The sequence below is a fragment of the Gorilla gorilla genome, chromosome 5 (genome assembly GCF_029281585.2).
Source record: "Gorilla gorilla gorilla isolate KB3781 chromosome 5, NHGRI_mGorGor1-v2.1_pri, whole genome shotgun sequence".
Classification (NCBI taxonomy): domain Eukaryota; kingdom Metazoa; phylum Chordata; class Mammalia; order Primates; family Hominidae; genus Gorilla; species Gorilla gorilla.
The window spans coordinates 52,733,201-52,759,768 of record NC_073229.2 but is presented as its reverse complement, the minus strand read 5'-3'; the positions used below and the strand labels follow the sequence as shown (position 1 = coordinate 52,759,768).

The following is a 26,568-nucleotide window of genomic DNA, read 5'->3' as shown; positions in this document are numbered from 1 at the left end:
ACCGTAATCTCCCTTAAATCCTTTCTTGAAATTTTTCAACATAGTTCCTAGTAGGGTGGGCTTATTTGTTCCTGACCCATGCTTCTTTGAGACAAAACACCACGCTCACACCACACGCACAAAACAAAGAACAGGTAAAAAGGACACACACACACTTTTGCAGTTTACACCAAACTAAAATCAAAACCAAAATCAGAGTATCCAGAAATCCAAGCCAGGTCAAAACCAAAACCAAAGTATCAAGCAATCCAAGTCAAGTCAAAAACAAAAACCAAAGTGCCGGTACAGGCACGCCATGGGTGATCAGGCCATGCTTCCACTCAAATGGTAGAGGCAAATTCCCAAGACCAATCCTGTCAAGGAATTCAAACCATGTCAAAACCAAAACCAAAGTGCCGATAAAGGCACACCGTGGGTGATCAGGCCACGCTTCCACTCAGATGGAGTGGGCAAGTTCCAAAGACGAGTCTTACCAAGTTTTAGATGTCCAGACTCCAAATGTCAGTTCCTTCCTGGTGTTCAGCCACTGTGCTGATCCTCCACGGGGGCCTGCCACACACTGCTCTGGCGAGGCGTCCCATCAGGGCAAATGCCTACCCAGCACTCTCAGGATCCGTGTCGCTTTGGCTGGTTGGAGTCCCCCGCAGGGATGTTCCACAGGGCAGGCTAAAGTCGCCTAAGGAGCTGCCTCAACCATCCGTTAATCACCTCGCTTCCCGGTAAGGGAACCAAGAAATGTAGCAGGACAAGCCGCAGACAAAACCCCTCAGACACCGAGATAGTGAAGGGAGTGGCTTTAATCAGCTGGGAGCATCAGCAGGCTAGTGTCTTAAAATCCGAGCTCCCCGAGTGAGCAATTCCTGTCCCTTTTAAGGGCTCACAACTCTAAGGGGGGTCTGCGTGAGAGGGTCATGATCGATTGAGCAAGCAGGGGGTACGTGACAGGGGCTGCATGCACTGGTGGTTAGAGTGAAATAGAACAGACTGGGAAGTTTTACAATGTCTTTCTATAATCTATAGATAACATCAGTTGCTAGGTCAGGGGTAGAATTTTAACTACCAGGCTTAGGTCAGGCAGGCCCAGGCCTGGTTTCGGGTCTGGTTCCTTGGTTTTGGGTCTGTTCCTAGGTGCCGGGCTACCTGCTTTTAGTTTTGCTTCTCTTTCCTTTTCTGAGTATAAAACAATATGAGAGGGTCTCTCTCTTCCCTCACCACCCCTCACACATTGTAGTTTTTTAAATTATACTAAGGAGGGGTTAAAAGCTCTGACAGTCTCACTAACATGGCCTTTTGAAAACTGATCAATTAATTCATAAAAGCTGCATAAGACAATGACATTAAAGGAAATACAGAAAAGATTCAGTAATACCTACCACATGGTCTGCTGATGTGCCTCACTTATACCAACCTTAGCAGGCACTCCTTCTAGGCTAGCTTTTCCTGCCAGGCTGCCAGGATAGGCAAGGCTTCTAAGAAACTAGCAGAGCCCATTTTCATATTCAGTGTCTCAGGTATTTTGTCTGAAAGCTCTTTGAGTGATCTAAACAGCAAGCCTTGAGGCAGGTGCATCCCACAGCCTGTGGTTCAATTAAATCAGCTTCTATACCACCCACTCTCAACACTTAGCCCAATATTGCAGAATTGGAAGAAACCAAAGCATAGGAGGACCAGATGTGTAGCCAAAAGTCCTCCTTGGCAGTTCCCTCCTTAACCTGACAATCTCTTGATATGGGGATACAAAATCCCTTTCAAGCACACTTGGTAGCTAAGGACACCAGCCCCACTTATGAAGTTAGTCTAACTTTCCACTTTTCTTTCTTCCAAAGGTTGAGTCAATTATCTTGTAGTGGTTCCAGATGAAACCTTTGAATGAAAGAAAGAAAGAACTGGAATCTCCCTCCTCCATGATGCTAAAAATTATTCCTTCACTATGAACCATTTTCAAACACAGCATTCATTAATTGCTTGTTTTTTAAGGGTTAGTTTTTTAAGTGTAATTTATTATCGAATGACTAGAGAGGGCATTAGTGTTCTACTTCACCTTTTCCAATTAAAAATCTACCAATATGGCCAGGCTTGGTGCCTCACACCTGTAATCCCAGCAGTTTGGGAGGCTGAGGCGGGTGGATCACCTGAGGTCAGGAGTTCAAGATCAGCCTGGCCAACACGGCAAAACCCCGTCTCTACTAAAAATCAATAATTAGCCAGGCATGGTGGTGGATGCCTGTAATCCCAGCTACATGAGAGGCTGAGGCAGGAGAATCACTTGAACCTGGGAGGTGGTGGTTGCAGTGAGCTGAGGTCATGCCACTGCACTCCAGCCTGGGCGACAGAGCAAGACTCTGTCTCAAAAAAAAAAAAAAAAAAAAATTCTACCAATATGATTGGAAGACTCAATATAGTTATCAATTCTTCACAATCAATATAGATTCAATATAATCCCAAACAAAATCCCAACAGGACTTTTTGTAGAAATCAACAAGCTATGCACACTAAGAACCGGGTGTGGGGATGGAGAAGAAATCAATAAGCTGATTCTAAATGGGAAAGACAATGGAACTAGAATATCTAAAACAATTCTGAAAAAAGTAACAAAGTTGCAAAGACAATTCAATAGCGAAAGGAAGGTCTTTTTCAACAAATTGTGCAGAAACAATTGGATAGCCATTTGTAAAACAATGAAACTTGATCCATACCTCACACCATATATAAAAATTAACTCACAATTGATCATAGATTTAAATGTAAGACCTAAAGATATAAAATTTTGAGCAAAAAAACATAGAAAAGATTGGTGGCCAGGCATGGTGGCTCACGCCTGTTATCCCAGCACTTTAGGAGGCCAAGGCAGGTGGATCACGAGGTCAAGAGATCGAGACCATCCTGGCCAACATGGTGAAACCCCAGCTCTACTAAAAATACAAAAATTAGCTGGGCGTGGTAGCACGCACCTGTGGACTCAGCTACTCGGGAGGCTGAGGCAGGAGAATTGCTTGAACCCAGGAAGTGGAGGTTGCAGTGAGCTGAGATTGGGCCACTGCACTCTAGCCTGGTGACAGAGCAAGACTCCGTCTTAAAAAAAAAAAAAAAGATTGGTGACCTTATCCATTTTTTAAAAATAGGATAAATTGAACTTTATCGAAATTAAGAATCACTTCTCTTCAAAAGACACTGTTAAGGCAACAAAAAGACAAGTCACAGATTGGGAGAAAATCACATATCTAATGAAGAATTTGTATGTAAAATATATAAAGAATTCACAACTCAATAATAAGAAAACAATCTAATTTTTTTCAATGAGCAAAAATTTGAATAGACATTTAATTAGATATTAAGGATGGTAACTAATCACATTAATCAATGCTCAACATCATTAGATATTAGGAAAATGAAAATTAAATCCATAATGAACTAACACCATGTATCTACTAGAATGGCTAAAATTTTTAAAACCTGACAATATTAAGTGCTAGGGATGATATATATAGCAAGTAGATGTATATCACTCTCATACACTTCTGATGGAAACGCAAAATGGTATAATCACTCTGGAAAATAGTTTGGCAGTTTCCTATAAAGTTAAACATATTATATATTTCATATAAAGTTAAACATCTATTGCTGGGATACCCAGCAATCCCATTCATAGGTACATATCTAAGTGAAATGAAAACTTCTGTTCACACAAAAATCTGTAAGTGAATGTTTATAGTGATTTATTTCTAATTGCCAAAAACTGTAAATGACCCAAATATCCCTCAGCTAGAGAAGGGATAAACTGGGGTATGTCCACACAATGGGATAGTAGCAATGAAAAGGAACGAATTATTGATATATGCAATGACATGGATGAATTTCAAATGTATTAGCGAAGTGAAAGGGGCCAGGCTCAAAAGGCTACAGATTCTATGATTCCATTTATATGACATTCTGGAAAAGGCAAAACTATTGGGATAGACATCAGAGCAGTGGTTGTGAGAAATAAGGGAAGGTAGAGGGGTTGACTACAAAAGAACATGGAAAAATTTTGGGGATGAAACTGTTCTCTATTTTTATTGTGATGGCAGTTATACAACTCCATCTGTCAAAATTCACAGAACTACACACCAAAAAGGATAAATTTTACTGTATCTAAATTATAACTTTTTTAAAAAGCTCCGAATGGAAACCATAAAATACAAAACAAAACAAAACAAAACTATGAAAATGACCACAATGTCTGCATGCAAGAGAAAACCTTTTAAACAGGACCATTAAAAATAAAGTCTACAATGTCATACGCATATGCACACATTCTCTTTGCCGCCCTCTACCCACTGACAGATCTCAGCAAAGGGCATTTCAAAGGAAACCATCTCATCCTCTGTTCTTACCTGAACCATGGAATGTTTTAGGGTTGAAAGAAGGTACGCATACCCCATGAAGGCCCTAATACCTGCAAGCTGTAGAGAGCTGGGAAAGGTCACAAGAGTTCCTTCAAACTGCAGTGGGAACTGCATTGTCCCTTATCATTCTTCCTTAGAACAGGGGTTGACACAAATTCTCCAGCAGTGCACACTTACCTCTGTCGTGACTGCACTTATATCGACGGGCTGGATCTCAGTACTGCAGCACTCACTCCCTTACAGAGGAAACTGAATTTTGCAGAGGCAATGAAAGTAGGCCAAGGCGACAGAGCACTCTAGTTACAGGGTGGCAGCCAATCACGGGCCCCTCCCCAGGAGTGTCTCACTCTGAGGTCAGGACTCAAAAGCAGAGTCTGTGCCGTCAGCCTGAACCCAAAGGGACTGACTTGTTGAGCTTGTTTTTCCACAGCATTAACTTGAGGGTTTATGATTTGAGACCCCAAATCAATCTCTGCCGTGGGGCTGGTGGTCTCTCCTCCCACAGTTAGCACCTAGTCTGACCTAACCTTTTCCTTGCTTCACATACTGAAGGTGGCAGCCAACTCCAACCTAGAGCATATAGGTCAGGTATTGGAAATGAAAAGCCATAATGTACCCACCATCCCAGATCATCGTGAAACCCAACCACCACAACCCAAGGAATATCATAGTTACGACATCTTCCCCTTCCACTCAGGATCACAAACTTTAAAAATCCCTTTGGAGTTGGTTCTGCCAGGAGTTGTGGGGAATGTACCTTTTGTTTTTCCATCCACCAACACCACTTTCTTTGTCTCTGCTGTTAACAACAGTTCATAAGGGTGTTCGTCTTCTTCCCGGGCTGCACTCCCATGAATCCTAGGTCTCATGGACAGAACCTAAGGGAGAGAAACATCCAGTGTATCTTGTGCATGTGGCTAATACCAAGACAGGCAGTGTGGAACAAATTCGAGATTATTGGCTCTTTTTTCATCAAAGAAGAAAGGTGGAAAAGAGAAGGTGAATAATTCAAGTGTCACATAGAATCACAACTGCATTTCTGGATATATATCCATACCTCTAATCTGAAAGGCCTTTGATTAGAATACACCCCTTTCTGAGGATCACTTGAGCCCAGAAGTTTGAGGCTGCAGTGAACCAGGATTGTGCCACAGAACTCCAGCCTGGGTGACAGAACAAGATCCTGTCTCTAAGGAAAAACAAAAACAAAAAAACAAAAAACTCCCTTTTCTTTGATTTTAGTCTTCAAAAAATGCTAAATAAAATCCAGGATCCTTCCTTTCTTGTGTCTCCCATGCCTACAGTGTTCTGCAGGATCTCTTTTCTGAGGCTAATACTTGCCAAGCAGCTCTTAGCCATGCTCCATCCTGAAGGCAGACCTCTTTCTCCATGTTTCTTTTCTAATATGCACATATACGATCCAAAGACTGGAAGCCTTCCCACCTCCTCAAGAGGAAACCAAAATGACTTCCAACTGACCCTCAACACTTGACGTTTACTAGAAACAAACTTGTCTGTAAGTCCATCTCTATTTTTGTGAGCTTTTCTTCAGAGGTCCTGAGGGTTATTGGGAAGGATATCCCCAAAACTGGATTCCTACAACCTTTATGATAATACAATTTTAAATTACTTCCACCAATCTCTGCTCTGAAGAGTCAAGTGGCTAGAAAGTTTGAATTTCAGTGTGGAGGGGGAAAAGCAGCTGTCTACTGAGAAATTCCTAATCCAGGCAGTCAAGTGTCTCTGATGAAATAACGGAACCAGAGCCGGCTCCTACACCTGGCAACTGTAAGGCTTTGACCAGCTGAGGGCCTGATGGCCACAGCTTGTCTTGGTACCAGAGTAGCCACGCTTTCCCTTGAATCAAGCTGTAGACACCACAATTAGTGCTACAGCCACTTTGTGAGAGACAATGGATGTCCTTGCTTTAGAGGATAATTCTGGCCCAGTTGTCCTAAGAATCCAATCTGTTTCACAGGCAAAATAAGAAGAAAAATAAGAATAAGCTAGTATTAAGACAAATCCTACTTATTAGAACAGCAAACCAAGGCTCAAGATCTCTTCTTGATCAGTTTGGTAGGACAAGTAATGTATTACAAACAAGGGGGTGGGAGTGGGGGGAATTCCCAATTCCATCTAACAAATAATGCTACCCTAAAAATGTGATTCCTTGGCAAACACAGAGACTTCCTTCCATACTGACATGTCCCTCAGCCCACTGGAAATGCATCAGGTTTGTGGTTCATCGGGTTTTTGCTTCTCAAGGCATAGCTCACTGTGTTATGTGCCTAATGAGACAACAAGGACTCTAGTAGCCTCAGACTAAACAAGAAACTGCAGCTCCTGTTTGTTAACAAGGCTGCCACTCTAAAGGCAAAAGGACAGTTTCCTTCCAAAATTCTGCTTAAGCACAGCAGGAACCTCCACTTACAGCAAGCTACCTGGAAGCTAAAAGCTATTTCATTACAATGAGCCATTTACTCATATTACTTATTCCTTGCCTCTTGATAGGAACACAATTAAGGGAACAAAGAGGGACCATTAAGCAGTTCACACTGTGTCAACTTAATACCACAGGCATCACAGGCAGGAATTTGTGTTCTGCAGGTTTAAGCACCTACAGCTATCACTTACACAGAGCACTAGAAATCTGATTCAGTGAGTGTTCCGCACACAGGAAGAACTCTCATATAGCCTCGGGCATGCTTCCTTCAGAGGTAGGTAATCGACAGCCTGGATGCTCAGCCTATAATATCCTTTCTTCTCATGCAGCAGAGGGCTGATGACTTCCATGTGGAAAATCAGACCCACTGGACCTGCTTTCACTCTGTGCCTAGTTCTTGTGCAGGACAAATAGAGGCAGAGAACCATCAAATGCCAGGGCTGGAAGGGATCCTAACCATCACAATAACAGCCAGAGAGCACCCGGTTCTGCTCTTTCATTCGTAGATGACAAACCTGGTTCCCAGAGAGGTCTGGGGACTTGTCCAAGGTTATACAGAAAGCTCACAACAGAGCCATGGGCATAAAAGTCAATTCCCTTGATCCCGGACCAGTTTGGCCTCATTTTCTTCTGGCTTTCATTTTTTGCTTCATCCAATTGCTCATACCCAGACGACAAGTAGAGTGATCATTTCTTCTTGGTGCTGGCTCCTACCAGCTACGGGATTAAAAATCCTCACAATAAAGCAATAAACTGCTTTTCTTTGAGCCTTCCTAGCTCCCACTCCAGAAGCCCTATGTCATAGTCAATACGGCAATAACTGATTTTCAACAGAAAGGATTCTGCTCTTTACTAAATTACTCCTTAATCTTTTTTTTTCCTTTCCTCCAGGGCTGGCAATAAATCAAAGCCATATATATATATGTGTGTGTATATATATGTGTATATATGTATATATGTGTATATATATGTATATATATGTGTATATATATATGTATATGTGTGTGTGTGTGTGTGTGTGTGTGTGTGTGTGTATTTTTTTTTTCCCGGCTATGTGGAAAGCAACATTTCTGCTGCAGAGAAAAGCTATGAGCAGTCACCACCTAACAGTGACCAATGGAATGTCCAGTTGGGGTGTGGGAGCTTTCTGGGAAGAGACACTCCAGCAGCTGCAACTTCCATGAATATTTAGCATATCTGAGCACAGAGAAGACTACGGCCAGTCCTGATGCAGCTGGCAGCCCCTTCTGTGGGCAAAAACATCTACATAGCATGTGTATGTGTGTGAGTATATGTGTCTAATGTTTTTAAGCCAGTTTCATGATCAGGTCATTAACCTGATAAGCACTCCTAGAGCTAGGTATACTTTGGCTTCCCCTAAAGGCTTCTATGAGTCATCTGACAATGACCAGGCTTAGGAATAGGAATACAAATATTGGGGCAGACAGCTTGCCAAAGACAAAAGCCTAAGTTTGATGAAGTCAGTGTCTCCTGAGATACGATAGAGTCTAGGGTATTAAAGCTTTAACAGTATAAGGAAAGACAGTGAAAGACAACAAAGTCCAAAAAATATACATAATAGTACACTTTGAAGAAGACCATTCAGACTACAAACTACAGCATATGAACAAAATCTGCCTGGATCATATGCAGGCCGTATCACCTCTGTATTCAGGTACCTATAATCACCAGTAAATTAGCAAATTCAGTGTTTCACCATCTTCCAAATACTGACTATGCTGCTCCAACTGATCCAGAATTCCAGGCTATTCAGAAGCAAGTTTAAGAAAATGTATCTCAAACTCTCCCATCTAGGAGAGTAATATGAAGATTTCCCCCTTCTCTCTCCCAGCCACCACTTCCTGACACTGTGTTATTGCCACATTGCATGCTTTAGAAAATCTTGGGAGAATAGAAAGTTCTAGGTATAATCCAGTGTTTCTTTAAGAGCCTTGCCCAAGCATTATGAATTTTAACTCAAGTCCTTGTTAAAGAGGGGCAGAAGGCATTTACAGAGAACCAGCCCCAACCGAATATTCTTATTATTAGGCTTCTCCTTGTTAAAAAAAAAAAAAAAAGGAGGGGGGTAATGAGACAAACTTCTATTTATATAAAAATATGGAAGGATTTACTGCGTGCACCTGGATCTACTAGAAATGTGTTATTATCCAGAGGTGGTAATAACAGGCTGCAAATCTAGAAACCCTTAGATGAGACATTATAATAAGCATTTTGTAATTAAAGGAAAGAATTAAGGACAGAATTTGTACCTAGCATAGAAATCTTCCCCTATCTCCAACACTGACTTTTTAAAAGGGCTTCCTTGTATTTACACATTTTGTTAAACTAAAGCCATCCTTCTGGTTCCACATGTTTATACTGAATAAAAGAACCTGCCATGGTCCGTGGCAATACTGTAAAAAATCATTAACTCTAACTTCTAGGGACAAAGTGATGAGAGTAATTAACTGTTTTATATTAGCTGATTTTTAAATTAGAGAATAGGGCATTGAATGAGCTACAAAATGACTAATAAAATTATGTAATATTTTCAATAAATATTCCATAGATATATTCTAATGGCAGGAAGTGTTAGCAGAGCATTTTGAAGATGAAAGATTAAGGAAAACACAATTTTTTCACACTTCTAAGTGACTGAGTTATTTGCCTCATGATAACATTTCCTTTTCAAAAGGGTAGACTATTCTTTTCAAATAAACTTCTTTGATCTTCCAGCCCCGGCCATCCCACATAACTCCTATGTCTTTTCTAATTGAGTCTTCATGGCTCAATTCATGTTTGTCCTGGTGTAGAGTCTTCATGTGAAATGAACAGGAAAAAATACAAAAACATGAATAAGATGTTTGGGGCAGAAGCACTAAAGCTTGCTAATGAGGCACAGTCTAGGGAACAGTGATTAAAGGGAAGCTCTACATCTTGTATCAAAAGACAAGAGGCTTAAAAGCAAAAAGTGAGACTGTTCAGCTTATTGGAGCCAGGAAAAAATGTACATTTTACTTTCCGTGTGGTATGGCAGATCAATACTGGGCCTGTCTGCGAGAGCTATATTAAAATTCTTTGTGAGTTTGGAAGGTCTTATTCCAGATTACTAGTACACATAATACAAATTTATAATCCAAAGAGTTGATGAGAAGATGAGAAAGCAAAGTCTTTTAAAGCACACATCGATGCACTTTTCAACAAACTCAAATTTCAGCAATGGGGAATAAACCCACAACCCTCTACCTCAGAAGCTGTCAAGGGAAAATACTTCTTATCTATGCGGTCTTCTTCCTCTTCATCGGGTGGTGGCTTTGCTGGAGGCGGTGGACGTTCCCTCTGCAGAAGAGAAAAAAATAAATATTTTGCGATCTCTTTTTTAAGTATCTAATTTTTTGGTTTGCCCTCATCTTAGCCCTTAGAAATGAAAAAAATAACGTATGGAACTCCTCTGAGACACTAAAGTCAAGGTTTAGTCTCTGAACAGATGGAGAACTCTGTGCATACATACACAATTCAATTAGCATGCTCTACGGTTTTTGATGTCTGTAGCAGAGATCATAAACACCTCTTTCATATCCTAGACCACAGTGAGAAATGCCAGTACTGAGAACACATAACTGCCTTGTTAGAAAATTTCCTTCATAATACTGATACATAAAACTTTACCTTAGGAAAATCAGTGGTTCACTTTTCAGTCTACTCTAGAAAGAGGAAACACTGGATCAAAAGAAATCAACCTGTGAAATTTGTTCTAACAAATCAAAGTTACTGAGGAAGTAATGAGGAAAGTAATCAAGGACAAAAATGTTAATTCCTGTTGAAACGTTAACGCTCTGATACTGGTCTACTCCCATTTATTAGCAAAAAGCTCAAACTGTTCTCTTATCCTTGGTTGCCTCCTTCAATAATAAGTATTATATGAAACTCTATTTCATCTAAACCCATTTGAAAAAAAAATTTTTTTGAGGCAGAGTCTCACTCTGTCGCCCAGGCTGAAGTGCAGTGGCGCGATCTCGGCTCACTGCAAGCTCTGCCTCCCAGGTTCATGCCATTCTCCTGCCTCAGCCTCCCGAGTAGCGGGGACTACAGGTGCCCGCCACCATGCCTGGCTAATTTTTTGTATTTTTAGTAGAAACAGGGTTTCACCCTGTTACCCAGGATGGTCTGGATCTCCTGACCTTGTGATCCACCCGCCTTGGCCTCCCAAAGTGCTGGGATTACAGGCGTAAGTCACCATGCCCAGCCCATCTAAACCCATTTTTAAAAGGAAAAGAAGCTTTTTAAGGGCCATATAGTGAATATTTTAGGCTTTGCAGTCAATTCTGCCATTATAATGCAAAAGTAGCCACAGATGATATGTAAATAAATGAGTGTGGCTATGCTCCAATAAAACTTTATTTACAAAAACAGACGCTTGTGGACTCTCGTTTGCCAATGAAAGGAGCCAGGCATATTCCTCAGCCCCAGGCTCAAAACAAACAAGCCCAGTACAAACACATCCCATCCTCCCATCTCACCACATATCACCATATATCTCTCAAACTTCCTGAGCCCAGTACAAACACATCCCATCCTCCTATCTCACCACATATCGCCATATATCTCTCAAACTTCCTGAGCCCAGTACAAACACATCCCATCCTCCTATCTCACCACATATCGCCATATATCTCTCAAACTTCCTGAGCCCAGTACAAACACCACCAGGAAAGTCTCCGATAAGGAGACAGCCGTTCAAAGTTTTACTGAAAAAGCGGGAACCAAAAGAATTCCTTTGTTCCCCTGTAACTCTCAGGCTATAAAAAGCAAACACTTGCATTGTTCAAGGCCCTCTTGTATGCTGTGGAATGGAAGGACCAGGTTCGAACTTGTAGTAAAGATCCTTGCCGCTTGGCTTTGACTCTGGACTCTGGTAGTCTTCTTTGCAGAACTAATAGTCTAGGCATAACATCTAGGGGCTCGTCCGGGATTCCCCAAGCCCACCAGACCCCTGGTCAACGGATCTGCTAGGATCGATCTACTGATAGGTGAGCTGGCTCGTCTCCGTTTGTCTGTCTGTGTCTGTTCTGAATCTGAATCTGTGACTTGCGAGGTCTGAAACTGGAGCTGGCACAGTCCTGGCGGACGCGCTATAGGACGGCCAGCGAAGACCGGTAGGAGAGGTCCCCTGGCTCTCATCTGATCTATATTGCGGTCTGAGCTGCCCCAGTTTGGCGGGCAGCAGCTGTCTCTGATCTGAGCTGCCCCGGTTTGGCGGGCAGCAGCTGTCTCTGATCTGAGCTGCCCCGGTTTGGCGGGCAGCAGCTGCCTCTGATCTGGGCTGCCTCAGCGCGACCGCGACCCAGGCAGCTAACTCTGACCCAGGCTTCCGGTGCGCACTTGCGATCTGAACTGCCCCGGTTTGGCGGGCAGCAGCTGCCTCTGATCTGGGCTGCCTCAGCGCAACCGCGACCCAGGCAGCTAACTCTGACCCGGGCTTCCGGTGCGCGCTTGCGATCTGAACTGCCCCGGTTTGGCGGGCAGCAGCTGCCTCTAATCTAGGCTGCCTCAGCGCAACCGCGACCCAGGCAGCTAACTCTGACCCAGGCTTCCGGTGCGCGCTTGCGATCTGAACTGCCCCGGTTTGGCGGGCAGCGGCTGTCGCTGATCTAGGCTGCCTCAGCCTGACTACGATCTAGGCAGCTAACTCTGACCAAGGCTGCCAAAGTGCGCCTGCGATTAGATATCATTAATAAGTCAAATCAGATTTCCTTTACAGAGATTCAAACCCACATTCCTTTATAGGAAGAGACTACAAATTATTACAGGATAAGTAATACCCAGAGCACTCCCCTAATCTCTCCTTACGAGTAATTTCAAAGAAGTTAGAGCAAGAGGCCATGATCTTGGTATAGAAATCAGGAAAAGAAAGCTAATTACTCTGTGTCACTCCGAATGGCCTGCCTTTGATGTAAAGTGGCCACCCGAAAAGACCTTCCGACTTGCTGTCATCACTAAAGTAAAGTCCAAGATTTTCCTACCTAGGCGTGCAAGCCACTTAGATCAAATCCCATATATCCTCATATGGCAGGACCTTGTTAAGAACCTGCCTCCTTGGCTGTCCCCTTTCCAATTAGCCTCTGAACCCTGTAAGGCACTGGTTGCTCGACCACTAAAATCCAAGCAGCCAACTGCCCCCCCCCATCCTGTTCTACCTGACAGCGGGGACCCACTGTTCACAGAACCCCCTCCGGGCCCCAGCCCCCCTGGCTGAGCTGCAGGAAGGAGCAGGCGGACGGGAGGCAGCCGGCACACACAGGCCCGCTAAAAAGGAAAGTAACTTTGAAAGGCCGGCAGGGCGGACGCGAAGGCGCACTTTGCGGACTAGCCCCCCTCAGCCGCCTGACTCCACGATGGCTTTACCCCTTCAGGAAATAGGACCCCCAGATGACACAAGGATCCCCAGGCTCCAGTACTGGCCATTCTCCACCAGTGATCTGTATAACTGGAAGACTCAGAGTGCTCGGTTTTCAGACAACCCCAAAGATTTACTGGCTTTACTAGATAGTGTCATGTTCACCCACCAGCCCACTTAGGATGATTGTCAGCAGCTCCTCCGAATCTTGTTCACCACGGAAGAGCGAGAGAGAATACAGATAGAAGCTAGAAAGCTGGTCCCGAGGGACGACGGTCAACCAACTGCCAACCCCGACCTCATAAACGCAACCTTTCCTCTGACCAGGCTGGCGTAGGACTACAATACGGCAGAAGGTAGAGGACGGCTACACCTTTATCGCCAGACTCTAATGGCAGGTTTCCGGGCAGCTGCTCGCAAGCCCACTAATTTGGCTAAAGTATATTCTATTCTGCAGAGGAAGACAGAGAGCCCAGCTACCTACTTAGAAAGATTAATGGAAGCTTTTAGACAGTACACCCCCATAGATCCAGAGGCTCCAGGAAGTCAGGCAGCTGTTGTAATGTCTTTCGTAAATCAGGCAGCCCCAGATATTAAAAGAAAACTCCAGAAATTAGAAGACTTGGAGAAGAAGTGGATTCAGGACCTCCTTCAAATACCCCAGCGGGTTTACAATAACAGAGATACTCCAGAGGAAAAGCAATTTAAGGCCACTGAAAAAATGACCAAGGTCCTGGCAGCAGTAGTACAGAAAGAGCATCTACAGCCAGAGTACACCCAACCTAGGTGGTCCCCCCGGCATGATAATCTGAGCAAAGACCAATGTGCCTATTGTAAGGAGGCTGGCCACTAGGTAAGAGACTGCCCCAAAAAGAAACCACGAGGACAAGGACCCGGACCCCCTAGGTCTACACCCGTACTAGTCACTCAAGACGAAGACTAAGGAAGACGGGGTTCGGACCCCCTCCCCGAACCTAAGGTAACTTTGCAAGTGGAAAGGTCCCCAGTCCAGTTCTTGGTCGATACAGGAGCACAGCACTCGGTCTTAGTTAAAACTAATAAGAAATTATCCTCCAAATCCTCGTAGGTACAAAGGGCCACAGGAGTTAAGAAATACCCATGGACAACACAAAGAACAGTAAACCTCGGAGCCAAGAATGTAACCCATTCTTTCCTGGTCATCCCTGAGAGCCCCTGTCCCCTATTAGGAAGAGACCTGCTAACTAAAATAGGAGCACAGATCCATTTCCTCCCTGAGAGGCCCGTCGTGACCAACTCCCACAATCGACCCGTGTCCGTCCTGACTATAAACCTAGAAGATAAGTACCGGCTCCACCAGGAGAAAGCGGCCCCTGACCAGGACATAGCAACCTGGCTCCAGCAATATCCAGAAGCGTGGGCGGAGACGGGAGGCTTAGGTCTAGCAAAACACCGTCCTGCCTTATTTATTGAACTAAAGCCTAGGACAGACCCCGTGCGGGTACGCCAATACCCGATGCCCCTAGAGGCCAAGAAAAGGATTGCCCCGCATATCCGCCGGCTCCTTGACCAAGAGGTCCTTCGCCCATGTCACTCACCCTGGAATACTCCATTGTTGCTGGTACGAAAACCTAATAGTGGAGAATACAGACCTGTACAAGACTTAAGAGAAATCAACAAGAAGGTTGTGGACATACATCCAACTGTACCTAACCCGTATACCCTCCTAAGTACCTTAAACCCTAAACATCAATAGTACACTGTTTTAGACTTGAAAGATGCTTTCTTCAGTTTGCCTTTAGCCCCTCAGAGCCAAGAGCTCTTCGCCTTCGAGTAGAATGACCCTGATAGGGGCATAAGTGGCCAACTGACATGGACCAGGCTGCCGCAAGGATTCAAAAACTCTCCTACCCTGTTCGATGAGGCCCTCCATGAAGACCTAGGTGAGTACCGACGTAAACACCCTGAAATAATTTTACTACAGTATGTTGATGACCTCCTAATTGCTGCTGAGACCCAAGAAGCTTGCATCCAAAGGACCAAGGGTCTCTTACAAGCTCTAGGGAATCTAGGCTACCGAGCCTCGGCAAAGAAAGCTCAAATCTGTAAGCCAGAGGTAACATATCTAAAGTACCTGCTTAAAGGAAGGCAGCGCTGGCTAACAGACGCCCGGAAACAAACTGTTCTGCAGATCCCCAGGCCACAATCCACCCGACAAGTGAGAGAATTCCTAGGGTCGGCAGGATTTTGCAGACTATGGATACCTAAGTTCGCAGAACTGGCTAAACCCTTGTATCAGGCAACACGAGGGCAACAGCCATTCAATTGGACAGACGAAGCCGAGTTGGCCTTCCAACAGATTAAAACCGCCCTACTCTCCGCGCCTGCACTAGGACTACCTGATGTTACCAAGCCCTTCCACTTATACATGGATGAGAATAAAGGTGTCGCCAAGGCGGTAATAACTCAGAACTTAGGCCCCTGGCGGAGGCCAGTTGCCTACCTGTCAAAGAAGTTAGACCCAGTAGCTGCCGGATGGCCCCCTTGTCTCCGAATGATTGCGGCCACGGCTCTGATGGTGCAAGATGCTGATAAACTTGTCATAGGGCAAGAATTGCGGGTCGTTACTCCACATGCCATCGAAGGTGTACTCAAACAGCCACCTAATCGATAGATGAGTAACGCCCGGCTCACCCACTACCAAGGACTACTACTAAATCCTCTCAGGATAATTTTCCTGCCCCCAACGACCTTAAACCCTGCCTCGTTGCTGCCCAACCCAGACCTGGATGCCCCACTCCATGACTGCACCAAGATACTAGCTCAGGTGCACGGAGTTCGAGAAGACCTGCAGGACCGCCCACTTCCTGACGCCGACCTCGTCTAGTTCACTGATAGGAGCAGCTTCATGCATCAAGGCCAGAGGTACGCTGGAGCGGCAGTAACTTCAGAGACTGAGGTAATCTGGGCGGAACCCCTGCCCCCGAGGACATCGGCCCAGAAGGCCAAACTGATAGCGCTCACCCAAGCTCTTACCTTAAGGGCGGGGAAAAAGCTGACAGTATATACAGACAGCCGATATGCTTTTGCAACGGCGCATATACATGAGGCCATTTACAAGGAGCGAGGGTTACTGACGGCTGAAGGAAAAGAGATAAAAAACAAGCAAGAGATCCTAGCCCTGCTAACAGCCCTATGGAGGCCAGAAAAGTTAGCCATTGTACATTGCCCATGGCATCAGAAACTAACTACTCCAACTGCTCAAGGCAACTTTCTGGCAGACCAAACTGCAAGGAATGTGGCGAAGGCTCCCAGCCAACTCCTTGCACTCCAGCTCCCTGACCCGGGCCCCCAGGACTTGCCATATTTCCCTGAATATTCAGAACAAGATCTCCAGTGGATTGACAAACTTCCCCTGAAACAAATCCAGAATAGGTGGTGGACTGATACTAATGACCAAACCATCCTACCAGAAAAATTAGGACAACAGGTGTTAGAACACATCCACCGAACCACCCACCTGGGGGCCCGGAAGATGATAGACCTGATCAGACGCTCCAAGCTCAAAATCAGACATATAGCTGAGACGGCCAGCAGTATCGTGACAAGTTGCAAAGTCTGCCAGCTTAACAACGCATACCCCCAATCTCAAGCTGCAGCAGGAACAAGGCTCAGAGGAACCAGGCCCGGTATCTACTAGGAAGTAGATTTTACCGAAATAAAGCCAGGAAAGTACGGGTACCGGTACTTACTTGTCTTTGTAGATACTTTTTCAAGGTGGACTGAAGCATTCCCAACCAAAAGAGAAACTGCTCAGGTCGTAGCAAAGAAAATTCTGGAAGATATCCTTCCCAGGTATGGCTTCCCCATCCAGATAAGGTCAGATAATAGGCCCGCTTTCGTCGCTAAGGTAAGTCAGGACTTGGCTTCCATCCTTAGGGCAAATTAGAAACTACATTGCGCTTACAGGCCCCAGAGTTCAGGACAGGTAGAAAAGATGAATCGGACCTTAAAAGAGACCTTAACTAAATTGACTATAGAGACTGGCGCTAATTAGGTAGTCCTTCTCCCCTATGCTCTGTTCCAGGCCCGTAATACCCCTTACAAACTAGGCCTTACCCCTTACGAAATCATGTATGGCAGACCTCCACCCCTGGTTCCTAGCTTAGAAGATGACCTGCTTAAGTCTGAAACAGAAAATGTCTCTGAATTCTTATTTTCCTTACAAGCCTTACAGAAAATTCACCAAGAAATCTGGCCCAAGCTGAAAGAGCTATATGAGACCAGTCCCCCACCGACACCCCATCCGTACCAGCCAGGAGACTAGGTCCTAGTTAAGCGACACCGACAAGAGACCCTAGAGCCCAGGTGGAAAGGACCACTCCAAGTACTCCTGACCACCACCCACCGCCCTGAAAGTAGAAGGCATTGCGTCGTGGATCCACTACACCCACGTCAAGCCAGTGGACCCAACCTCCGACCTTCTAGGGCCAATCACGGCGGCGGCTGAAGCATCGGACACGTGGACTGTGGACAGAGCTAAGAACAACCCCTTAAAACTCACCCTGCGCCGGCAGCATAGCTCACTGCAAACATGCAGTTAGGTAGTCTAACTCTAACATTAGTCGCCCTAGTGGCCGCTGAAGAAAACATAAAGCCAGCTCCTAATCCCTTTGTCTGGAGATTCTGGCTTTATGAAAACCAAACCCACCCTAGGCAACCTCATAAGCCCGGGAAATTAGTGGCCAGTGCAGATTGCCCCTCCTCAGGGTGCAATAGCCCAATTTTACTAAATTTTACCGATTTCCCAGTAGCCAAACCAGTGGCACCAATAATATGCTTCAAGTATGATCAGACTGAATACAATTGTAAGCACTATTGGTGGCACCAAAGTGCCGGCTGCCCTTATAACTATTGTAACATCCATAAATACCGATGGTAAGGTAGAAAAGAACAGATAGATCCCAGATGGCCCTTCCATCGCAGACGAGATAGAGACCTTTCATATACATGGATAGTTAGAGACCCCTGGAACTCCCGCTGGACCACGCCTCAACACGGGGCTGTATACTACTCCTCCGCCTCCACATGGCCTAGCAGTCACCTCTATCTGTGGCGAGGTCTAGTGCAGGTACGGCCCCTGGTCCATGGAAATATCCAGCGACAAGAAAACCGCCTGACACAAGACTTACGTCCTTTTTCCTGGTTAAAATTATTGCAAGAAAGATTAGAACTTGCCAACCTTACAGGACTTCACAGCCTGTCCGGCTGCTTTCTGTGTGCCACTCTAAGGCATCCACCGCTAACCGCTGTCCCCCTGCCATAAGGATCCTCCACCTCAGCCCAAGCTAACAACCACCGAAACCTCTCATATGCCCCTATCCCTAACGTGCCACTATACCTAAACCCCAGTCAAGAAAAGTTTCCCTACTGTTTCTCAGGAACTAATTCCAGCCTCTGCAGCATCACTGCAACGCCCCCTAACATCACCTTAAAGGCTCCGTCAGGCATATTCTTCTGGTGTAATGGAACATTATCTAAAAACCTATCAAGCCCCTCTGTTACCAACCTACTGTGTCTTCCTGTCACATTAGTTCCCCGGTTAACTCTGCTTACTGCCGGCGAGTTCCTAAGGTATACTGGTAACTGGACTAGTGCTGTTATTCACCCAGACCCTAGACCGAGACCTGCACGAGCCATATTTCTCCCCCTCATTGCAGGAACCTCCCTCACCGCATCCTTCATGGCGGCCGGACTGGCTGGGGGAGCCCTAGGTCACACCCTTATAGAAAGTAACAAGCTGTACCAACAATTTGCCGTTGCTATGGAGGAGTCAGCTGAGTCCCTTGCCTCCCTCCAGCGGCAGCTCACGTCCCTAGCACAGGTAACCTTGCAGAACCGGAGGGCCTTAGACCTATTCACTGCTGAAAAAGGAGGAACGTGTATGTTTCTAAAGGAAGACTGTTGTTTCTACATAAATGAATCAAAGCTCGTGGAAGACCGGGTCCAACAGTTACGCAAGTTGAGCACAGAAGTAAGAACACGGCAGTTTGCTTCAGCTGCAGACCAATAGTAGAACTCATCTATGTTTTCTCTGTTAGCCCCCTTCCTTGGACCCCTGCTGAGTCTACTATTTCTGCTTATCGTAGGACCTTGTGTTGTTAACAGAATTTTGCAGTTCGTTAGAGAAAGGTTTGACACTGTACAACTCATAGTCCTCAGAGCCCAATACCAACCTGTAAACGCTGAAACAGAATCAGACTTATAAGACCCAAGATTGGCTCTAAAAATACCTGAAAAGAAAAGGGGGGAATGAAAGGAGCCAGGCATATTCCTCAGCCCCAGGCTCAAAACAAACAAGCCCAGTACAAACACATCCCATCCTCCCATCTCACCACATATCGCCATATATCTCTCAAACTTCCTGAGCCCAGTACAAACACATCCCATCCTCCCATCTCACCACATATTGCCATATATCTCTCAAACTTCCTGAGCCCAGTACAAACACCACCAGGAAAGTCTCCGATAAGGAGACAGCCGTTCAAAGTTTTACTGAAAAAGCGGGAACCAAAAGAATTCCTTTGTTCCCCTGTAACTCTCAGGCTATAAAAAGCAAACACTCGCATTGTTCAAGGCCCTCTTGTATGCTGTGGAATGGAGGGACCAGGTTCGAACTTGTAGTAAAGATCCTTGCCGCTTGGCTTTGACTCTGGACTCTGGTAGTCTTCTTTGGAGAACTAATAGTCTAGGCATAACACCAACCCCTGCTTTAGAATAAGAAAGTCACTGAAAAGGTGACACAGGATAAGTCAGATCATGGGTAAACAATTTCAGGAATACACAGGATGATCCTGATGAAGGAAAACCGAAAGCTAAAGAGATATTTGCCATTGTACCTGCAGGGCCTTTAGCACTGTTTATATTCCAAAGCCCTGGTCATGCTTGAGAATCAGTGTTCCTACTAAAGGCAGTGGGGGACCCAAAACAAGAGCTGTCCTGCAGGTTCATTCCCTGGCTTGTAGGTTTGTTCACTGTGTTGTTAAAACAGGAGTATTTCAGAAAGTCAAAGAACAGAACGCTGAGTTATGCGAGAGCCCAAGCAAAATCTGCATGGAAAGATGTTTCTCATGTTTTAGGAGCTACTCGCATTAGCATTTTGGCATCCATAATCTCTCTCTTAAAACAGGCTTCACTGCTCAGTATTCTATCTTGATAAGTCAGTCATTCCCATAGACCGTGGAACCAGATGGATGCCCAATGGCAACAACTTCAAAACAAGCCTGTATGTTCAAGCCAAACAAAGCTATTTATATCAGATGTCCCACTAAGTCCCACTTTCCCCACCCTTCTTTGCTCCAGAAGTGCAGGAACCTGGTCCCAGTGCCACCTTGTAAGGAAGGGAACAGCAAAAGGAGCAGGCCTGTATCCATCACCAGTTAACCAACCTTGGGACACCAAGTAACTGAGGGAAAAAAAAAACAAAAAGGAAACACAACAACAAAAAGAACTCATCCTAGAAGCCTTCCTAAGGCCAAAAAAGCCTAGAAAGAACAATATGGAAGCCTTTTGGGTAAGAAACAATCACCAGGGACACTGGAAGGAAAGAGAAATACCTGTGTCTTTTTCTCTAAGGTGAAAACTTTGGAGCAGGGCTTAGAAGTACGGCAGTGATTTATACATACCATCCATTGTGTTTACCAAGAGGTAAACAGGCCCTTTGCCATAGTTAATTACCAAGGGCCAGGAAGACAGCTCAGCCACAACATACACAAGTAAAAATGGCAAAGCATCCACCCATTTCTGCTTAGGACCACAGGAGGGAGAGAAGGAGGCAGAAAGGAGAGCAGGAGGGAACAAAGAGACCTGTGTAAATCAATCACAGGAAATCATTCTCAGCTTTCTTCAGTAACCCTGAGCAGCTTCTTGCAAAGACTGCAGCGCCCCCTAATGGGCATCACCTATAAGTACCAATTAAAACACCACTTTCCTCCAAACCTGGATGTGCTTAATTCCGTTGTGCCTAAAAGCAAAATAAGTGAAATAACTAGCTGTCTATAGAAGTGCTATACTGGTGGTGCTCAGCACATGCACTTGCTTTCACCGCTCACAAGGAGTTTTGTCACAGTCCTTGATAACACCCACTTTGGTGGACTACCACTAGACTGCGGGCCTTTCCAAGATCCATACTAAAATGGTGTTTCAGGGCATAACAGGGCACAGCAAAGAGCCTAACGAAAAAGAACACTCTAAGAATCATAAGGCCATTCCCAGGGCACACCTGCAAGAAACAAGAGTTACCTGCAGCCAAAGGATCATCAAAATGGTCACAAGCCAGATTCAGACCAAAAGGGAAAGGCCAGCCCCTCCAACAGGAAGAAATAACATAGGCCTGAAAATATGTCTCCAGATGGGGTTAGCACTAGGATCTCATTAGAGCAATGGTCAGTTTAGCTAATGGGCAGTGCTCAAAACCTCAAATTGTTGTGCGTGGCAGTGGAGGAAGGAGGGTCAGTGGGACCAGTGATTCAGGCCTACACTCCCAACAAAGCCCTAGGGGAGAAGCCAGGGGTAAGTTATCTTTAGAACAATGTACAAGCCTACAAGTAAAAGCAGGTACAGACTGTCTGACCTGCGATGGTACAATGTTTCAACCTTATCATCGTGGGAAAGCAATAAGCATTCAGTAGAAACTGTCCTTCCAGTACTCACAAAACCATTCTGTTTTTCACTTTCAATGCAGTATTCAATAAATTACATAAGCTATTCAACACTTTATTATAAAACAGCCTTTATGTTAGATGATTTTGCCCAATTGTAGGCTCATGCAATATTCTGAGCACATTTAACCTAGGCTAGGCTAAGCTATGGTGTTTGGTAGGTTAGGTGTATTGCCTGCATTTTTGACCTATGAGATTTTCAACTTACGATGGCTTTATCGGGATATAATCCCACTGTAAGTCAAGGAGCATCTGTACTAGAGAAAGAAACAGAAAGATGAGAAAGTGGACCTTGAGAAGGAAAAATTCAGAGTTGTTCTCATCCTCTTATCTCAATGGCTGGAGGCATTATAATTAGATAAAATAGGAATGCCACATACTAATAAATACAATGTTAAGCCCTGCTACAACCCTGTTGAATCCAGAACCTGCCCAAATCCAAATGGAGAATCCTTTCAGGGCAAGTGGATGGTGAGCATACACTCAGGACAGATAGGAACTCATTTCAGTGAGCTTCTTTCACTGTATGTTTCTGCTTTTCAGAGAGAAAACAGACAATATACAGCAAAAATTCCAAAGACAGAAGCAACACTAAGGCTAAATAGAAATAAGATGTTTAATTTGCTCTAAGGCCAATGAAGTCACGTAAAGATGCAAGCTGCTTATACTGAAACTAGAAAAAATGAAACTCTACCTCAGTGTGATCTGTAGAGTTTCAGTACACTCAGCAAGAGAGACCCAGCAGAGCCCCATGAAGAAGAGAATAAGTGGGCTCCAGGCCCCGGAAACATGAGCTGGCACCAGGGATCACACTTCCCTTCCCCGTGCCCCATCACCTCAGGGGCCAGCCAGCCAACACAGCCCCCAGGAGGTGTAAGCCCCGGGTCACATACAGGCCTCACTCCAGCAGGTTTCACTCCTGCTGCCTCAGCCTCCTTGTTCGTGGAGTCTCGGTCAGATGATCGCCCGCTGGCCATGCTGTCCAACGAATGGCAGGAGATGGCATTATACAGAGCTTCGTAGGGACCCTCTTCTTCAGCATTTGCATCAAAATCGATAATCAGTTCAGTCACTGCTTTCTCCACGTCACCTGAGAGGAGGATGGAGGGCAAGAGAATCACTAAAGGGGAGCAGAATCTCAGGTTCCAACCACTGCAGCAACCCAAAGCCTCCTTAGTCACCCGCACTCACAAACACTAACCCAGAGCAAGAAAATGATTACTTTGTTCCATGGACAAGAATACATATAGTTTCAGCTGTTCTTTATACCCTGAGATCTAAACAGATTTTTCTTTAATTCAATATGAAAAACCATTGACATCTATAAGGGATACCTCCCAAGACCTTTATAAAGTCCCAAAATACCTCAATACCATAATGACATAAACTTAACCCATAAGATATAGCAAGGTGTAACTGAAAAACTTAAGTTACCCTTTACATTCTTTAATAAGAGCCTCCACGTGCTCAAGCAAAATAGAGGACGGCAAAGGCTTTCTGAGCTGGAGGCCCATGCAGCTGTTAGCTTGGCCTGTTAGATAACTATCAGCCTCGGAGCACCTGCAATCCAAATGTGTGACTCTGCAAAGTTACCAACTATTAGAGCCCAGGCAACTCTGGGTCACCTGTAAATAATCAAAACCATAAATGTAAAATCCTTGAAGAGGTTAGTGAACTACTAATCCCATTACTAGCAGATTATGAGGTCAAGAAAAAAAGTGCATGTGGGAGGAAGACAAGGACTCCACAGTTCAGAGAGCTGGGCACCCTTCAGCCCTTATCTCCCTGCACTCCTCTGGGAAATCCCTTTCCCTTTTTCATTTTTAGCTTTGTTCTGTTTTTCTAGCCTTCTTTATTGTGATCTATATTTGGGGAAAGGTGTCAATCTTTATTCTATCTTTGTATTCATCATACCAAGGACCCAAAAGGCTGCTAAATGCATCTGAAAAGGTGGATCCTGACTACTGATAGTTAGGCTGGACTCCCTAAGCTCCCATCCAGACCACATTCGTTGCTCATATGATATATTATCAAAATTTGCCATGTACCCCCCTACCAATCAGATGATACTCATTAAATATTGGCTGGGAACGGTGGCTCACGCCTGTAATCCCAGAACTTTGGGAAGCTGAGGCGGGCAAATCTCGAGGTCAGGAGTTCGAGACCAGCCTGGCCAACATGGTGAAACCCTGTCTCTACTAAAAATACAAAAAAAAAAAATTAGCTGGGTGTAGTGGAAGGTGCCTGTAATCCCACGTACTTGGGAGGCTGAGGCAGGAGAATCGTTTGAACCCGGGAGGCAGAGGTTGCAGTGAGCCGAGATCACACCACTGCACTCCAGCCTGGGCGACAGAGTGAGACTCCATCTCAAACAAAAAAAAAATTTTATTACTTGTCAACTATGTACAAGGCACTAGATTGTGATTATGTGTTAGAAAAAGAAGGTTTCACTGAGATTTGAATTCATCTTGAGATGATCCTCTCTACTACACATCTCAGAATAGATCTCACAGAGCCAACTGGAAAAGTGGAGGCTAAAATAAAGTAAGAAAGAGGCCCACAGTCAAAAGCATAAACTATGTCCAATAAAACTTCACATAGTAGTTGGCAAAAAATGAACTGAATATAAACTAAGTACTCACAACCCCCCAAAATTATTATTTAAATTAAGATTTTTCCATTCTGCCCATGAATGTTCAACTCTTTTCAAGCTGAGCACCCCTTTACTGATAGGGTAGAGTTACCTTACCCTGAGACTTCTGTGATATGGAGTCCATACTGGAGATGAGAGGTGGCTGGGGTTGGGGGGTTTTATCTACTTCTTTTGTACTTCTTTTTCCAGTCATGTGATCTACATGGAAAAATCAAAAAATAAAAATAAAAAGTGCTGCACCAAATACAAATGCCTTGGTTCAATTCGTGTGTCCCCTGGTCACCCAGACAGGGAGAAAGGATGATACCTTCAATTAATGCTGCTATTTGCTGGCTCTTTTGAGAAGGCAGTTCCCGAACAGTGTCTAGGGCAGTCAGTCCATGGTTATCTTTTATGTTGACGTCAATTCCTAGAAAGGCACACCAGGTGGACCAGGGGAGTGAGCATTTTCAAGCCAGCCTCCAAAAGGGTCAAATTTTAGGACATTTAAGGCTGTCAGCAGCATGGCCAACATTTTTCATCCAGAGCCATTTAATCCAGCTATTCAAGAACAGTTTACACACTTGTAATCAACCAGTGGAGATACACATACACTGAGTTCAAACACAGCCAGCAAAAATCCCCCTAGGGGACTAGGGAGAAACAATCCCAACCCTGGCATGCTGTGTAGACAAGAGCGCTGCCGACCTCTCACCTGCAGCCAGCAGGATTTGCACCACATCGGTCTTGCCAAACAAAGCAGCCTCATGCAAAGCACTGCCCATCTCCGTCTGGAAAGCAAACGAGAGCGCAGAGCGGGATGTCATCAGAACAGTTTGATGCGGCTTCACGCGACAAAGGGGACACAGACAAGAAGGGACACAAAATAAAACAAACTACACAAAGCCCTCTGTCATTATCTTTCCAGCTTTTCTTGTGTGGATTCCAAAACCACGATCGTGGCCCATACACCAAGGCCATTCTGTGCCACCAGCAGGCCACGTGTGAATAACTGAACAGTTACTCTTAGAGCCATCTACTGGTGAAATGCCTCAGAACTCTACCTTCCTGGGTGGAAGGAGTAATGAGAAGAAAAGTACAACAGAAACACCCTCACTTCAAATGTGGTTTGGTCAACACAACACCTAAGGAATTATTCATCTGAATGGGAAAGGCTAACAAAGAAAGGAAGTGTGGCATTTCTTGCTGGCAATGTCAAGCTGATGAGACTGTGGAGGCGCTAAATGGTGGCAGTGGGAACACATGGATAGGAAGACAATGAAACTTTTCTAGTTTTGAGAGCCAGTCCATAAGCACATCTTTTCAGGGTTTAATGACTACGGATTACCCCCTGAAAAGAAACAAAAAAATAATAGACTTGCTTGAGGAGTTCATTTGTTTCTATAGTGTCACATTAGAATGAGTCAGCAAATGGAAGCATTTGAAACATGATGTGAAACGTGCTAAATAAAGAGCACAGCCCAGCAGCATGGTCCTTGTGCCTTCTGCAAAATGACTGAGTCTCTTGAGATTGGAGGAGCCCCCACCCGCCCTGCTACCTGGTAGTTGCTGTCCATGCCAGCATCGAGGAGCACCTGGACCACGGCTTTGTGGCCATTCCTTGCTGCCAAGTGCAGAGGGGTGTGCTTCTTAGTGTTGCAGCTCAGGAGGTTGGGGTGTGCATTAAGGAGCATTTTCACCACCTCCAGTCGCCCGTACAGTGCTGCCAGGTCCAAAGGGGTCTCGAATTTGTTGTTGCGCATGGTGGGGTCCGTCAGCTCCTCTAAGAGCACCTTCACCACCTCTGTGTGGCCATACTGCGCTGCACAATGCAGGGCCGTCTCGTTGTCATTGTTCTAAAGGGTTAACAAGCAGATCACATCGGAAAGGTCACTGGCAGACAGGCACCTGACTGGGACAACCACTCGTAAAACCACTGAAATTTAAATGAGAAAAATAGCAGCAACACTTGGGGGCTAATAAAAGTCGGAATCCAGGCATACTCCCCCACA

At 44.9% G+C, this 26,568-nt stretch overlaps 1 protein-coding gene across 15 annotated transcripts in view; it reads right to left on the bottom strand.

Annotated features, from left to right (window-relative positions):
* The window catches only part of ANKS1A (ankyrin repeat and sterile alpha motif domain containing 1A), a 215,469-nt gene that overhangs the window by 91,745 nt on the left and 97,156 nt on the right, over nt 1–26,568 (bottom strand). For all 15 annotated transcript variants that reach the window (XM_031011972.3, XM_055390220.2, XM_055390222.2 and 12 more), the window contains 7 exons: nt 26,116–26,412; nt 25,272–25,347; nt 24,885–24,986; nt 24,674–24,775; nt 22,818–23,014; nt 10,075–10,167; nt 5,143–5,263 (listed from right to left, as the gene is read on the bottom strand). In XM_031011972.3, coding sequence (XP_030867832.2) covers nt 5,143–5,263; nt 10,075–10,167; nt 22,818–23,014; nt 24,674–24,775; nt 24,885–24,986; nt 25,272–25,347; nt 26,116–26,412 — 988 coding nt within the window. The remainder of the gene's footprint in view (nt 1–5,142; nt 5,264–10,074; nt 10,168–22,817; nt 23,015–24,673; nt 24,776–24,884; nt 24,987–25,271; nt 25,348–26,115; nt 26,413–26,568) is intronic.